General features: G+C 47.5%; 1 protein-coding gene across 3 annotated transcripts; it reads right to left on the bottom strand.

The window, feature by feature from the left end:
- Positions 1-7,178: 7,178 nt before the first annotated feature.
- Positions 7,179-14,406, bottom strand: LOC119089013. Of its 3 annotated transcripts, XM_037210795.1 has the most exons (3): positions 14,010-14,406; positions 13,113-13,241; positions 7,179-9,418 (listed from the first exon to the last, which is right to left on the bottom strand). In XM_037210795.1, exon 3 carries the CDS (start codon positions 9,349-9,351, stop codon positions 7,909-7,911), a length of 1,443 nt encoding a protein of 480 aa, XP_037066690.1. In that variant the 5' UTR covers positions 9,352-9,418; positions 13,113-13,241; positions 14,010-14,406; the 3' UTR covers positions 7,179-7,908. The 3 variants fall into 3 exon arrangements, with proteins under 3 accessions (XP_037066690.1, XP_037066689.1, XP_037066688.1); XM_037210794.1 differs by lacking the exon at positions 13,113-13,241 and having other exon boundaries at positions 13,999-14,406; XM_037210793.1 differs by lacking the exon at positions 13,113-13,241.
- Between the last annotated feature and the right edge of the window lie 1,340 nt (positions 14,407-15,746).

Genomic DNA, 15,746 nt, shown 5'->3' with positions numbered 1-15,746 from the left:
CAACAGCCCTGAGTAAGAGGTGACTGAAGGGACACTGTAAGGACCCTGATCTCAAGGTGTGGCTGTCACAGCAGGAGCAGGCATGCCTATGGCTAATCCCTAGGTAGTTGTCTTCTCCCTCTTCAGAGTCACAGTGCCTTCCTCTGGGCCCTGAGCAGAAAGAGTATGACTCCCAAGGTTTAGTTACTCTAACATCAGTGACAGGTATGTGGGAGGCAGTCTTACCACACATTGACAGTCAGTCAGCCAGGCCCAGTCCTTGACAGTGGCAATTGCAAGCCCAGTTTCATTTTCTTTATTTCCATTTTTATCACATTTATTTATTATGCACACATGTGCACATGTGTGTGCATACACACACCTCATGACAGGGCAAGAGAGTGCAGAGGTTCCTCCATCTTGTATTCTTGTTGAGGCCATTTCAGGTTTAGCTAGAATTTGATCTCTTTGATGGAGGATCCCATGGAAAACTACCCAACTCTATTCTAGGAACTAGAGGTCAGGATGTTCTAGCTAACTTATCTTACTTACTTAGCTTCTGTGAAACTGCTTGCTTATGCAAACCTACCCCTGCAGCTGCAGAGCAAGATACCAGGATGTGGGTTTTGCCTTTAAAAGCCCCTTGGTCTAAATGCTCAGGGCTACACTTAGGTCCCAGATGCCTGACTGTAGTCCCAGTCAGGTGGAATACAGACTTTCAATTAGCTGTAAACTGTGTCTGAGTGGTCATCTCTGATGGGCTCCCTATAGCAACATGGGGAGACCAGAAGAGAACTTTCAAAAGTTGGTTTACTTCCTCTGCCATGAGGGTCCCAGGGATCAAACTCAAGTCAGCCTTGGCAGCAATCACCTTTACCCACTGAGCCATCTCACTGGCCCTTGATTTGACTTTAATAATTTATTTTTATTTTATGTGCACTGGTGTTATGTGCATTATGTATATACATGTCTGTGTGAGGGTGTCAGAAGCCCTGGAACTGGAGTTATAGGCAGTTTTGAGCTGCCATGTGGGTGTTGGGAATTGAACCTGGGTCCTCTGGAAGAGCAGCCAGTGCTCTTAACTACTAAGCCATCTCTCCAGACCCCCTTGATTTGATTTGATTTTAAACGAGGAAATGAGGTACTTAAAAAAAAAAAATCCATGTTCTTTTATGTGTCTGAGTGTTTTGCCTGCATGTGTGCTCATACACCACCTGTGTGCCTGGTGGCTGCTGAGGCCAGAAGAGGCTGTTGGGTCCTGGAACTGGAGTTACTGACAGTTGTGATCCACCCTGTGGGTGCTGAGACCTGAACCCAGCTTCTGTAAGAGCCGCCAGTGCTCTTAACCACAGAGCCATCTCTCTAGCCCTGAGGCACGTCTTGATTCTTAATATATATATATATATATATATATATATATATATATATTTTGGTTTTTTCGAGACAGGGTTTCTCTGTGTAGCTTTGCGCCTTTCCTGGGACTCACTTGGTAGTCCAGGCTGGCCTCGAACTCACAGAGATCCGCCTGGCTCTGCCTCCCGAGTGCTGGGATTAAAGGCGTGTGCCACCACCGCCCGGCTTAATATATAAGGACATCCTCATTTATATAACACGTTTAGGATATTTTTAAAGACAGGGTCTCATTTGTCCCAGTCCTAAACGTGTTATATAAATGAGGATGTCCTTGAACTTCTGATCTTCTTGTCTTTGCCTTCCAAATGCTGGAATTACAGTCATGTGCCAACTCCCTGGATTTTGTATAGCACTGGGGATTAAACCCAGGGCTCTGAATGCTAGACAAGAGCTCCAGCAACTGAGCTACATTTCCAGTCTCACATTTTGTTGCTGTTGTTTGAGGCAGAGTTTCCCTGTGTGTATCTCTGGCTCTCCTAGAACTCTCCCTGTAGACCAGCCTGGCCTCAAACTCACAGAAATCCACCTGTCCTGCCTCCTGAGTGCTGGGATTAAATTCATGCACTGCCACCACCACCACCACCACCACCACCACCACCACCACCACCACCACCACCGTCCCAGCAACATCTAGCCCAGGCTGGCCTCAAACCCATGATCCTCCTGTCTCTGTCTCCTTCAGCAAATCCTGGCACCACCACAACCGGCCAGCCCCACTTTCTGAAACCCATTGTTTTTAGCAGATACTGATCATTGCTGCCCGTCCTGTCTTACAAGACGGACTGAAGATGATGGCTGCGCATTAGAAAGACCTTGTTTCTCAGCATCCTCTGCAGTTTTACATGCGAGCAGAATTTCCTGGCCACACTGGAATGCAGGGAAAACTCAGGCCCCACAGAAGGATGCAGAATCCCAGGGACAAAGGGTGCCTGAGCGCCTGAGGTTGCTCAGAGCCTAGTGAGACTAGGCCAGTAGTGTGTTGTGGACCTTGCTGTAGCTAGAGTTTTCCTGGTCCTGCCTGGCCCACTGTCAGGACAAATCTCTCTCACCCGCCAGTCCCGCAGCTGCTCAGACCCAACCAAGTAAACACACAGAGACTTATATTGCTTACAAACTGTATGGCCATGGCAGGCTTCTTGTTATCTAGTTCTTCTATCTTAAATTAACCCATTTCTATTCATCTATACTTTGCCACATGGCTTGTGGCTTACCAGTACTTTACATCCTGCTCCTCATCTTGGCGGCTGGCAGCATCTCTCTGCCTCAGCCTTCCACCTCCCAGCATTCTCCTCTCTGCTTGTCCTGCCTATACTTCCTGCCTGGCTACTGGCCAATCGGTGTTTTATTTATTAACCAATCAGAGCAACACATTTAACATACGGAACATCCCACAGCACCTTGCTATCTGAGGACTCTGATGGGGAATCCATCCAGAGAATTTTTTTTTAATGAAATATAGAGTGCTATTACCTACAAAGATAATCAAAAAAGAAACCACTCTCCAAGTCAGTAAGTGAGCTCAGCAAGTAAGAAAACACATACCCTGGTTTTTAAAAGTAGCCAGTGCCAAGTCCAGGGCCTGTCTTACAGACAGGAAGGAATCAAGCAGTTTATCAGAAAAGAGAGTAAGAACTGAAAGGGAAAATGCCTTGTGTGCATAGTTCATCCCTTCATTCAACCAACAAACATTTACTCAAAGCCAGACAAACACAAGGCAGCTAGAAATGGCAGATCAATAGAGACCTAAGAAAGAACGCGTCCTGCACAGGAACTGAGAGGGATGCCAGCCTGTTGGAATGTGCTTCCCCCAGCCCGAGGGGCCGTATCCAGGATTTGACCTTCTTTCGTGTGTACCCCTCGTGTTAGTCAGAGGTTACTGTGACAAAATACCTGAGATAATCAAGTTGAAAAGAGCAAACATTCCTTTGGGTTTGTGGTTTCCATAGTTGAAGCCCGTGTTGCTTCGGGGGGTGTATGATAGGTGCAAAGTGAGGCGGGGCTTGGGGCTCAATATCACCCTCAAGAGCACATTTCCTCAGACTTCAGTATCTTCTACTTCCTTCTAATGCTTCCACCAGCTCCCAATATTGCCATAGGCTGGGGACCAGATTGTAATACATGGGCCTTTGGCAACCATTGGAGGTAGCACCCTTACCCCTGAATAGGAACCTTACACATTTCTGCCAGGGCTGTTAAATCCAGATCCCCTTTGAGCTATTTCAGAAAAGTCAGACAAGATCTGGGCCATGAGAAAGTACAGAGGTAAGCCAGGTGAATGACTTAAGGGGCCCAAACTGTAACTTCACGGCTGCCCATAACAAGCAGGGAAGCCTGGGACCAGCACTGTCAGCCTTGGGGATGGCACCTCCATCCCCTGGCCTCTGTTCCCCAGCTAGTCTGCCACACGTCCAACCTTCCACCCTAGACAGTCTCAGTTGCCTAGGAGCTCAGTTGTCACAGTGTTTTTCTTTCTTCTTTTCTTCCCTAAGATCAGAACTCCTGAGTGTATGGTCTTTTGTCAAAGGCTAGAAGGTTTTGACTGCAGATAAAAGCCCATGTCCTGCTGGATTGGAAATGTAGAAATTGAGCGCCTGGCCTGAGCCTGCCCCGCTTTTTGACCATGCTCAGTGCCCTTGGCACAGCCCACAGTTCTCCTACAAGGAGTCTGTCATTTCTTCCATCACAGACCTTCTGGCAGATCTCAGCAACCTCTATTCTTTCAGTGTATCACTTATCTGGCCCATTTTCCCTGCCAAGGACAGCTCTCAGAGCGCACTTGATCCGGCACAGGAAAACAGTAAGCTTCGTGCTCTAGGATGTACGTGTTCCCCACCTCCAGCCTTCTCTAAGGGTTCTTTTTTTTTCTAATGGGGTATCTCACTAGGCCAAGAACAATGGGACCTCAGAATAACAGAACGGTTATCACAGTCTCAAGGCTGCTTCTCAGCAGTAGGGTTCAAGTGACATTAAACACATGAAATGGTTTGCAACAGCTACAGGATTTTGTCTGGCAGTCTGGGGCCAACAATTTATGCATCTTTGCAGGGGAGCAGTGTGATGGGCCAAGCCAGAGAAACTGAATCATTTGCCAGGGCTCTCTCCTGGATGCTGCTTGCTCACAGGGGGCTTTGACTACAGCACGTCAACTCTCTGGACCTTGGCCAACCAGCCTATAAAATACTAATGTAGGCTAGGGATGTGGCTCAGTTGTCAAAGTGCTTGCCTAGTATGGACAAAACCCTGGGTCTTGACCCCAGAACTGTACAAACTGGGCCTGGTGGCTTATACCTGTTAGTTAGCACTCTGGAGGAGGAGGCAGAAAAGTCAGAGTTCAAGGTCATCCGCAGCTACATAGCAAGTTCAAAGCTAGCCTAAGATATATCAGACCCTGCCCAAGTTATTTTTCTACTTCTGTGACAAAGAAGCATGACAGAGGCAACTCATAGAAGAAAGAGTGTAGTAGGCTTTCTTTGGGGCCACCAACAGCTCCCAAATACAGACATGGAGACTTATTATTAGTTATGAATGCTCATGCTTGTGAATCTTATGCTTGTCCCACTAGCTCTTATAAATTATATTAACCTGTTTTTCTTCATCTACATTTTGCCTCTCAGGACTTTTTACCTTTCTTTCTTTCTTTCTTTCTTTCTTTCTTTCTTTCTTTCTTTCTTTCTTTCTTTCTTTCTGTATGTCCTACTTCCCTGCTTTCTCCATGTCTGTCTGGCTGGCTGGTGGCTGCCTGGTTGACCCCAGGAATCTCCCTCTATTTCTCCCTCAGTCTCTCTCAAGCCTAGATTCCTTATACTTATTCTCTCTGCCTGCCAGCTCTGCCTATCCCCCTACTGCCCAGTTATTGGCCATTCAGCTTTTTATTAGACCAATCATGTTCCTTAGGCAGGCAAGGTAAAACAGCAACACATATTTATATAATTAAACAAATGCAGCACAAACAAATGTTACACATATTTGCCTAGTTAAACAAATATTCCACAACAAAGGAGTTTATTGGGGCTTACAGTTTCAGAAGGTGAGTCCATGTCCATCATGACAGGGAACATGGTGGCAGGGAACATAGCAGCAGGCAGGCATGGCCCTGGAGCAGTAGCTGAGAGTATACATGTTGAGACAACATGAGGCAGAGAGACAGAGAGAGAGAGAGAGAGAGAGAGAGAGAGAGAGAGAGAGAGAGAGAGAGAACTGGGAATGGCATGGGCTTTTGAAACCTCAAAGCCCACCCCCGATAACATACCTCCTCCAACAAGACCATACCTCCTAATCCTTCCCAAATAGTTCCACCAACTAGGGACCAAGAATTCAAATGATCCTATGGGGGCCATTCTCATTTAAACCACCACAGAAACTGTCTCAAAAATAAAAAAGAAGACAAGACACAAATGCATTTACACCACTCTGTCAGGACTGGCTGGTTTGTGTGTCAACTTGACACAAGCTGGAGTCATCAGAGAGGAAGAAGCCTCAGTTGAGGAAATGCCTCCAGGAGATCCAGCTGTAAGGCATTTTTCAATTAGTGATCAGTGGGTGAGGGTTCAGCCCATGGTGTTATCCCTGGGCTGGTGGTCCTGGGCTCTATAAGAAAGCAGATTGAGCAAGCCAGGGAAAGCAAGCCAGTAAGCAGCACCCCTCCATGGATGCTGCACCAGTTCCTGCCTCCAGGATCCTGCTGCCCTGTTTGAGTTCCGTCAGTGGTGAGCAGCGATGCTGAAGGGTAAGCTGAATAAACCCTTTCTCCCCAACTTGCCTTTTGGTCTGGTGTTTCATCGCAGCAACAGAAACCCTAAGACACTAGGTTGCAGTAAGAATCAAGAGGAAATATTTTTTAATACATACTTTAAAAAATAAATAGATAATGCAACACACACTTGCTAGCCAAAGTTTACTTCAAGGGCTTCATCTTAGAGTTTACGAGAAATGCAGATTCCAGGGCTGGAGGGATGGCTCGGTGGCTGAGAGCACTGCTGTTCTGGCAGAGGCCCCGGCTTTGGTTCCTACCATCCACGTGGCATTGCAGGGGATCCAAAGCCTTCTTCTGCCCTCTGCTGGCACTGCATACACATGATACTCATATCTACATGCAGGCCAAATACACACATAAAATAACAATAAATATTTCAAAATAAACAGTAGGAAAAAGAAAAGAGATACAAACTCCCAGGGCTCTCCTACTGTTTCAGAATCTGCATTTCCCCCAACTTGTGTGAGGGGTACCACAATTTACAAGCATGTAGCTATGAGCAAGAATGAGATTTGGAGCCTTGGTGTTATCCCTGGGCTGATGATGGTCCTGGGCTCTACAGGATAGTAGACTGAGCAAGCCAGGGAAAGCAAGCCAGTAAGCAGCACCCCTCCACGGCTGCTGCATCAGCTCCTGCCTCCAGGATCCTGCCCTGTTTGAGTTCCTGTTCCAATGTCCATCAGTGGTGAACAGCAGTGCTGAAGCATAAGCCAAAGAAACCCTTTCCTCCCCAACTTGCTTTTTGGTCAAGTTGAATGCAGCTCAGCCAGAGAAGACCTTTATAGGCTTCATTGGCCACTGGAGCCTCAGTTTCCTCAAGCATAGAACAGACAAGGTTGCCTTAGGCTGAGCTTGTGGGACACAGCCCTTCCTTTCCCAGTGAGGAGAAGGGAAGGTGAGGGCCCAGAGGACTGGTGGTAGTCAGACAGGAAATGGATACTGAGGAGATGAGATGGTGGAGATCGGAAATAGATCAGGGTTTCTGCTGCCTGTCGCGGCTACCTCGACCAGCAAGGAAAACACAACACCGAGCTCTTCTTCAAGCTGTTTATTCAGGCCGTTAACAAGTGTCTTCTCTCTCTTGGAGGAGCTCTGTCCCAACCTTATATAGGTCCTGCTCTACCAACCTTACGCCATGTGGGGCTATTGAATTGGTACATGTCTGCCTGAGCAAACCATGTCATGATGCCAAGCCAAATATGGAGTTGTTTTTCACAGAGACCACTCACTGTCGGAGGGTGGAAGGCGAAACCAGCGCTATTTTGGGGTGCGGCTGTAGGCAGCTCTCTACAGTTCCCCCTTTCTGTTTATATGGCAGCAGGCAAGAGTAGAGGTCTGATCTCTGGCAAACAAGGACATTGTACTGGTGTCTGTCCAGGTGTCATCCACCCAGAGGACACTTGACCCGTCTGGTACCTTTTTCCAGAGGCGGGAGTTCGGTACCAACCCGCATGCAATCAGACTTGCTCCCCTCGGATCCCAGCCACACTGGGCCCCGAGTGCAGTGCTTCGCCTCGCATCCTGCGCCTAGAGGTCTTTAAGTGTGGCCAGCCAGGCCTGGGGCGACTGTCCTGCCTCAATGGCAGTAAGGGCTTGAATGATCATGGCTGCTTGGCGGCGCTGTGTAAACCACATTCTCCAGACAAACCACAGGCAAGCAAGAAAGGCAAGTATCACAAGGACCGATAAGGCACCTAACCCCGCCCACTCCTTCAGGAAGCTAATAGAACTTCGCAGCCAATCCAGCATCTCTTCAGCAGAGGCTACGTGGAGTTAATCATAATAATCTCAGCACGCAAAACATTGGTCAGATTATCAAATTCTGCATTCCAGGTTCCTGTCAATAAAGCACTCAAATATTTTGAATAATTAGCGGCTCTGCTAAAATTATTATACTGCACGGTAGTCAAACATAGACCACTCATAGGGACCACACATGCTGCAGTAATCACTTGTTGTAAAATATCTATCTGCTCCTGCAATAAATCCACCCGTTGATTGAGCAATACAATGCCACGCTGTAACTGCATATTAACGGCCATTTGGGTATAAAGAGCCTGAGCAGTGGATCCTGAAAGGGTATTTAATGCTTTAGCTGTGGGAACAGCAGTGGCAAGAGAAGCAGCGGCAACTGCGGCCGCAGTGGCAGAAACAGCAATAGCGGTTACAATGGCCGCAGTAATACCAAAGTCTCTCTTATGCCTGCTCAATAAAACAGGCAACTCATCATCCATCACCCTGGCAGGAAAAGGTATATACATAGGCACTCTCACAATTACCATAGCATCATGCTCTGAAGCACTCCAACATTGAGTCAGAATGCATTTCTGACTACTACAATTCAAAACAGTCTGGGAATAATTAAACACAATCATCAAAAAAGGGGGCCAAACACAAACTGGCGTGGGCTTAAAATCTATGATCTTATTACACTGCACTGTGACATTTGTCTCAAATATTTCACCAGAATGAAAATAATAATTGCATCTTCTAAATGATCCCCCATCCACAAAGCCAAGGGCATTAAGTTGGCTGCAAGCACCCCGTGGACCACACATGACCCAGGAGTCAAACGGATTGGATTGAGTAGTCATCACAGGATTATTAAAGGAATAATTATAGCCTGAGAAGGTATTATTATGGGGAGTGCCTTTCAATGACAATGAAAGGGTTTTATTAATATTGATCCAGTTGGGTGGCGAGCCACCCTGACATCCTGTCCAAACAGGAGGCCAATCAGGCTTACTTACACACCGAGGCAGAACAGAAGGTTGTCCCAGGGGTGAGGTACCATTGCCTTTCCCAACTGCTCTAGGTGTTGTCCCAAGAAAAATACTAGCATTCCCTACCTCTTTATTTCCAGTGATATTGGGGAATTCAAACCGGCCTAAGGCTTGTCGATGCAAAACAATACAGGGATTACTAGTGACATTATCAGTCCTGGTAGAAAAACAGAGTGTATCTTCAAGACTAGCTAGGGTGAAATTATTAGGTGCTGTGCTTTTATCCATTGGCATATGTGGCCATCCTAAAGATTCATTGGTAGTAAATATGAAGGGAAAAACCCCTGATTGGGAAGTAAGAGGCATGGGAAATGGCCAGGCCTTCAGAATGGCCCACAATTCATGTCCCTTTATCACCATTGGAGCACCCGTTATCAGCATCAGCCAGGTCATCATTGTCCACATCATCTGCTTTGTCAGCATCGTTAGCCGCGGCCGCTGCAGCTCTTCTCACCAACCTCTCAGGCACCCAGATTGGGTCTTGCTGCTCCTGTGGAAACACACAAACAGAGCCTCGTGCTGTGGTGGTATTGTGTTCCCCAAAATATTGTGTACTCTAATAAATTTATCTGGGGTCAGAGAACAGACAGCCACTAGATACAAAGGCTAGAAAATGGTGGCACTCACACCTTTAATCCTAGCATTCCAGAGATAGAAATCCCTCTGGATCTCTGTGAGTTCAAGGCCACATTGGAAATAGCCAAGCATGGTGACACATGCCTTTAATCCCAGAAAGCCAGCCTTTAATCCCAGGGAGTGGTGGTAGAAAGCAGAAAGATATATAAGGCATGAGGACCAGAAACTAGAAGATTTTGGCTGGATAAGCATTCAAGCTTTTGAGCAGTAATTCAGCTGAGACCCATTCCGGATGAGGACTCAGAGGCCTCCAATCTGAGGAGACAAGACCAGATGAGGATCCGGCGAGGTGAGATAGCTGTGGTTTGTTCTGTCTCTCTGATCTACCAGCATGGACCCCAATAATTTGCCTCGGGTTTGATTTTATTAATAAGAACTTTTAAGAATCCTGCTACATCATGCCCATGCAAGCATGGGATCAGGACCATGCCATTGGCCTGTCAAAATGTCTTTCCACATAACCAGGCCTTTTGAAGGACTGGCAGGGTTGTTGTGTCGGTTCACACGGGATTCCCCTGATGCGTCCAAATTCAAAAAAATTCAGGGTAAAGAGAGCAAGTGAAAGTCGTTCCTTGGGTGGTCGGTTATGACCTATTCCTCCTTTTTGTTTATTGAGCATTTCTTTAAGTGAGCGATGTGCTCTTTCCACTATACCCTGGGCTTGAGGGTTATAGGGAAGGCCATGCAAAAGTTGAACACTCAGGTGTTGGCAGAAGGAAGTGAATTTGGAGCCTGTATAGGCAGGTCCCTTATCGGTCTTTAAGGTGAGGGGTTTTCCCCAAGCTGCCCAGGCCTCTAAACAATGGGATATAACATGAGTAGCCTTTTCTCTGACCATGGGGGTGGCATGAATAACGCCTGAGCATGTATCCACAGAAACATGTACATATTTAAGGCGACCGAATTCTGGGATGTGTGTAACATCCATCTGCCAGATTTTCAAGGGGAGTAGGCCCCGAGGGTTAACCCCAAGACTAGGGGGATGATGGAAGACGACACACTGTGAGCAATCTAAAACAATCTTTCTTGCTTCAGCGCGAGAGATGGCAAATTTAGTCTGCAGAGTGCATTAACATGGAACTCTATGAAAATCAGAAGCTCTTTGTATAGCAGACGCTAAAAACATCCGTTCTTGTCTGGTACAGGAGTTAACTACTTGGTTGCCGTGCAACAGGGGACCCGGCAACCCCGTGTGAGCTCTAATATGCTGGACAAAGAAAGGATTCTTGCGTTGCCAAATCAATCGCTGCAGTTGCGAAAATAGCACGCCAACAGGACTGGAGGAACGGATCTGGCCTACACATTCTAAAATCTTCAGGGCATTAACAACATAACTGGAATCAGAAACTAAATTAAAAGGGAAAGGGCAAGCTTCAAAGACCTTCAATACAATTTGCAGCTCCACCTGTTGTGGGACTCCCGGTTGAAACTGACGATTAGCGGGTTGCTGGGAGTCTACCATATAGGCTCCAAGCCCTGTTTTAGAGCCATCAGTAAAGACAACAGACGCCCCAGGTATGGGTTGGTGGGGCAGTTAACCTGGGAAAAACTACACGATGTGCCTGATAAAATGTCATCAAGGGATGCTTGGGATAATGACAGTCAATAGCTCTGTGAAAGGAGCACCGTAACACGGCCCACTCATCCAAAAGAGCACATAGGGTAATGATCTGTTTGGCAGTATAGGGGACTATGAGTGCACTAGGGGGAAACCCAAAATGTTGTATACATAACTGGATACCTTGCTGTGCCAGCACCGCTACAGCAGAGGGATAATATTGTAAGGTCTGAGCAGGAGATATTTTAGGATGCACCCACAACAAGGGTCCTGTCTGCCATAACAACCCAGTGGGCTGAAAATAAGTAGCTAGGATACATAAACACACATTAGCGGGGTCTGGCACTCTTTGTAGGAAGGCTTTTTGGAGTCCCACTTCCACTTGAGAGAGTGCTTCCCTTGCTTCAGGGGTCAACTCCCGAGGAGAATCAAGGGCTGGGCTCCCAACAAGGATATCATACAAAGGCTTTAACTCATAATTTGGTATTTGCAGGCTATTGCAAATCCAATTAATATCTCCCAGCAACTTTTGAAAATCATTAAGAGTGCGTAAATGATCCTTCCTTAACTCCACCTTTTGGGGGGTCACAACGTGAGGGGTAAGTCTAGAGCCCAAAAACTGTACAACTGTGTCCTGTTGAACTTTCTTGGGGGCAATCTCTAAGCCCTTTGCTTTCAAGCAGCCAACAAGTTCCCTTAAGGCATGATGTAAAATATCGCACTGTTTTGCTGCAAGCAGAATGTCATCCATGTAATGGATACACCTCATTGTTGGAAACTTCCTTCTAATTGGTTCTAAGACGGCTGTAACATAAAGCTGGCACATAGTGGGGCTATTGACCATTCCCTGGGGCAGCACGACCCACTGATATCTTCTATCAGGTTCCTCATGATTGATGGAAGGTAAGGTGAAAGCAGACCTTATGCTGTCCTTAGGGGACAAAGGGATAGAGAAAAAACAATCCTTAATATCAATAACAATGATAGGCCAACCCTCTGGCAGGGAGGAGAGAAGTGGCAGCCCACGTTGTACGGGCCCCATAACCTGCATTTGTTCATTAATTGCCCTCAGATCATGTAAAAGTCTCCATTTACCAGATTTATTCCTGATTATAAATATTGGGGTATTCCATGACGACACAGAGGGCACAATATGGCCTAATTGCAGCTGTTCTTTCACTAGTTCCTGCACTGCAGATAACTTTTCAGAGGAAAGTGGCCACTGAGGAACCCATACTGGCTCCTCTGTTTTCCAGGTTATGGGGATGGTCTCCTCAGCGGCCCCTAAGAAAAACCCAGACCTTTCTTATCACTTTTTGGCACTGTAGGTATGGGTTCCTTCCTTCTCTGCAAATGTTTGCCTAAGCCATAACTAGGATGATACCCCATGTTCTTCATTATCTTTTGTGATTCTAAAGAGAATTCGTTAGTCAATTTGAATCCCATGGAAGACAAGAGGTCTCGTCCCCAGAGAGATACAGGGAGTTCAAGAACATAAGGCTGCATAACACCAGAGTGCCCTTCCTCATCCTGCCACTTGAGTTCAGACGCACTCATATCCGGGGTGCGAGCGTACCCCAGCCCCTGCAGGGTCTGAGAGGATTGTTGAATCGGCCACCCGCGGGGCCAGTCCTTCTAGGCAATGATACTCCCGTCAGCACCCGTATCCAGGAGTCCCCTAGTCTTTATTCCATTTACTTGTAATTCCAGGGTGGGCCTCATATCCAAATCTAATGATAGGAATGTAAAATCAACTCCTGTGGACCCGAGGCCTTTGTCATCTCTCCCTTCCTTATGCGCTGGATGGAAACCATGCAAGCTGGGCAGTAGGACAATCTGAGCTATCCTGTCACCTGGGGAAATGACCGTAATTCCTTTAGGGGATTCAGCCATGATTTTGACTTTTCCACGTGTAGTCCGAATCAATCACACCGGGGTGGACACGAAGGCCTCGTAAGGCTGTGGAGGATCTCCCTAAAAGCAACCCTACCGTATTAGGTTGTAGGGGGCCGGAGAAGTCTGTGTCCACCAATTGAAGCCCCATTTGGAGTGATAGTACGAGTCCGGCGGTGGCACGGAGGTCCAGCCCTGGGGAGCCTGTAATGGCTCTCTGCGATTCCTGGGATGGCGGAGGGAGGGTCATTGTTCCTGTCCCAGGGTCTCCATTGCCCCATATATTTGAGGGCCCTGGGAGCGAGGGCCCCGCTGGCCGTTTTTTGGAAGACTGTCTGAGACAATAGGCTGTCCATGTATGTCTTTTACGGATCGCCATTCACTGGCCCAGTGCCTTCCCTTTTTACACTTTGGGCAAAGTCCCGGTTGAACAGGGCGTTGACTACTTCCTGGCTCCTGACCATTGTCCCCTCTGGACGGGCAGCTACGCCGTATGTGCCCTTTTTTTTTTTTCCACACTTGAAGCAGCCCTGGGACTGGGTATTAGCTGCTCGCCTCTGAGTAATTTGGAGGACTGCAGCTGCAAGCCCTGCATTGGTGAGGAGAAGTGTCAGGCTCCCGGTGTCCACAAACCATGGAGCCATGACATCACATTCCCCAACAAATCTCTGTAACACACTCCTTCTAACTTTTATGTCCTTGGAACGAAGCAGCTCATCAAGAGCCAAAAAAATTGGGTGCGAGGAAGAAGCGCCCATTTTCGAATATCCCTTAGTTGCAAGCCTAAGAGGTTTCTCGGAGCCTTTGCCAAACAGCCCCAGAGTTTCGCTTTTGTCCCGCGCGTCCGTGGAGTGCAACTAGTCGACTAGATTTGTTTCCCGTCCGCTTGTGTCGCGGCTCTACGATATCCGCTCTCTTTTATTTACAGAAAAGAGCAAAAAACCCGCTTTTGTCGCGGTTCCCCAACCAACCCGGGGACTTACCAGGTACCTACCCTGGCAGCGAGAAGTTCTGAGCTCTTTCAGGAGGCGAGCGAAGAAAGTTCCGAGGGTCCCCATACGGGCCACCAATTGTCGCGGCTACCTCAACCAGCAAGGAAAAGGCAACACCGAGCTCTTCTTCAAGCTGTTTATTCAGGCCGTTAACAAGTGTCTTCTCTCTCTTGGAGGAGCTCTGTCCCAACCTTGTATAGGTCCTGCTCTACCAACTTCCTTACGCCATGTGGGGCTATTGAATTGGTACACATCTGCCTGAGCAAACCATGTCATGATGCCAAGCCAAATATGGAGTTGTTTTTCACAGAGAGTACTCACGGTCGGGAGGGTGGAAGGCAAAAGCCAGCGCTATTTTGGGGTGCGGCTGTACGCAGCTCTCTACATCTGCCAATGCTGCTGGCCTCCACGCTGGCCTTTCCCAGTCACCAGAGCTCCTTGGCACAGATTCTCAAGCCAGCTGTTGGCCAGATTCCACTGAAGATGTGAGCACCTGACTCTCAAACACCAGAATGGCACTAGAGGGCTGGAGGGCTTTCCATCTGCCCCAGGCCACAAAGTGTCTCCCCGGATGGTACCTGGAGACGCAGGACTGTGGCCAGTGAGAGAAGTGGGGAGACAGGGTATGCAGCAGCAATACCTTCTGGGTACACAGCTGCAGACAGACACATCTAGTGACTAAAACACACAGCACAGTGGCCCTTCCACTAAGCACTCTCTTCACTGGAGCCTGAAGAAAAGGGTACTTGCGGACCTGCGTTCCTGAATTCTCCGGCAGGGCTGGGAAATGTCCTCTGCAAGACTCCACTCAAGTAATTACCCATGCGGAGTGTCACTGTAAATTGCAGGGATGGGAGCCCTCACTCCATTTCGAGGTTCAAAATTACCAACTTTATGGGGCTGCGGTGAGCATTACATGAGATAATGTGTGAAGCTCTCTTGGCACAGGCTTGTTAGTCCTTTCCAGATGGATCAGAAGCTTTGCTCTGGCCCAAAGGCCCCTTCCCCAGCCTTGCCCTTGCCCTGGCAGCTGCAGCTTAATGGCCCTGCTAATGGATGTTTCCAGTCTGTGGTGGGAGAACCAGCCCTGAAAGCCGAACTCCTGGCTGCGGGTGCTTCTCAGAAAAAGCCCTTCAGATCTTTGCAAGTACCACAGGAAGCTTGACCCTCTGTGCTTTCCATAGCTGATGAGAATCAGGTTAAGATGCCCTTTCTGACAACCATTTGATATGCTACTTAGGGAATTTTTTTCTAAAGTTTTTATTAGTTTTTATTCTGGCATACACAGTAATGAATCTCATTAAGGCATTTGACTTTTTTTATTTTCTTTTTTTGAAATTAAAATATAATTATATCATTTCTCTTTTTCCTCCTTCCACCACCCCTTACACACACACACACACACACACACACACACACACACACACACACACGGGATGGGAGGACTAGCAAGATGGCTTGTGATGTGTGTTTGCCATCAAGCCTGACCTGAGTTGGCTCCCCAGGATACACAAGGTAGAATGAGAGAACTGACTCCTATTAGTTATCCCCTGACCACCACAAGCACACTATGGCATGTACACACACACACACACACACACACACACACACACACACACACATTTTTTTTTTAAAGCTAAAAATTGTAAATAAAAAGTTAAAATGCCCAGCACTCAGGAGGCAGAGGCAGGCGATCTCTATGAGTCCGAGGCCAGCCTGGTCTACGAAGGGAGTTGTAG

Source organism: Peromyscus leucopus, chromosome 14 (assembly GCF_004664715.2).
Source record: "Peromyscus leucopus breed LL Stock chromosome 14, UCI_PerLeu_2.1, whole genome shotgun sequence".
NCBI lineage: Eukaryota > Metazoa > Chordata > Mammalia > Rodentia > Cricetidae > Peromyscus > Peromyscus leucopus.
The sequence above is the reverse complement of the archived record's forward strand: the minus strand, read 5'-3'. Positions and strand labels throughout refer to the sequence as shown.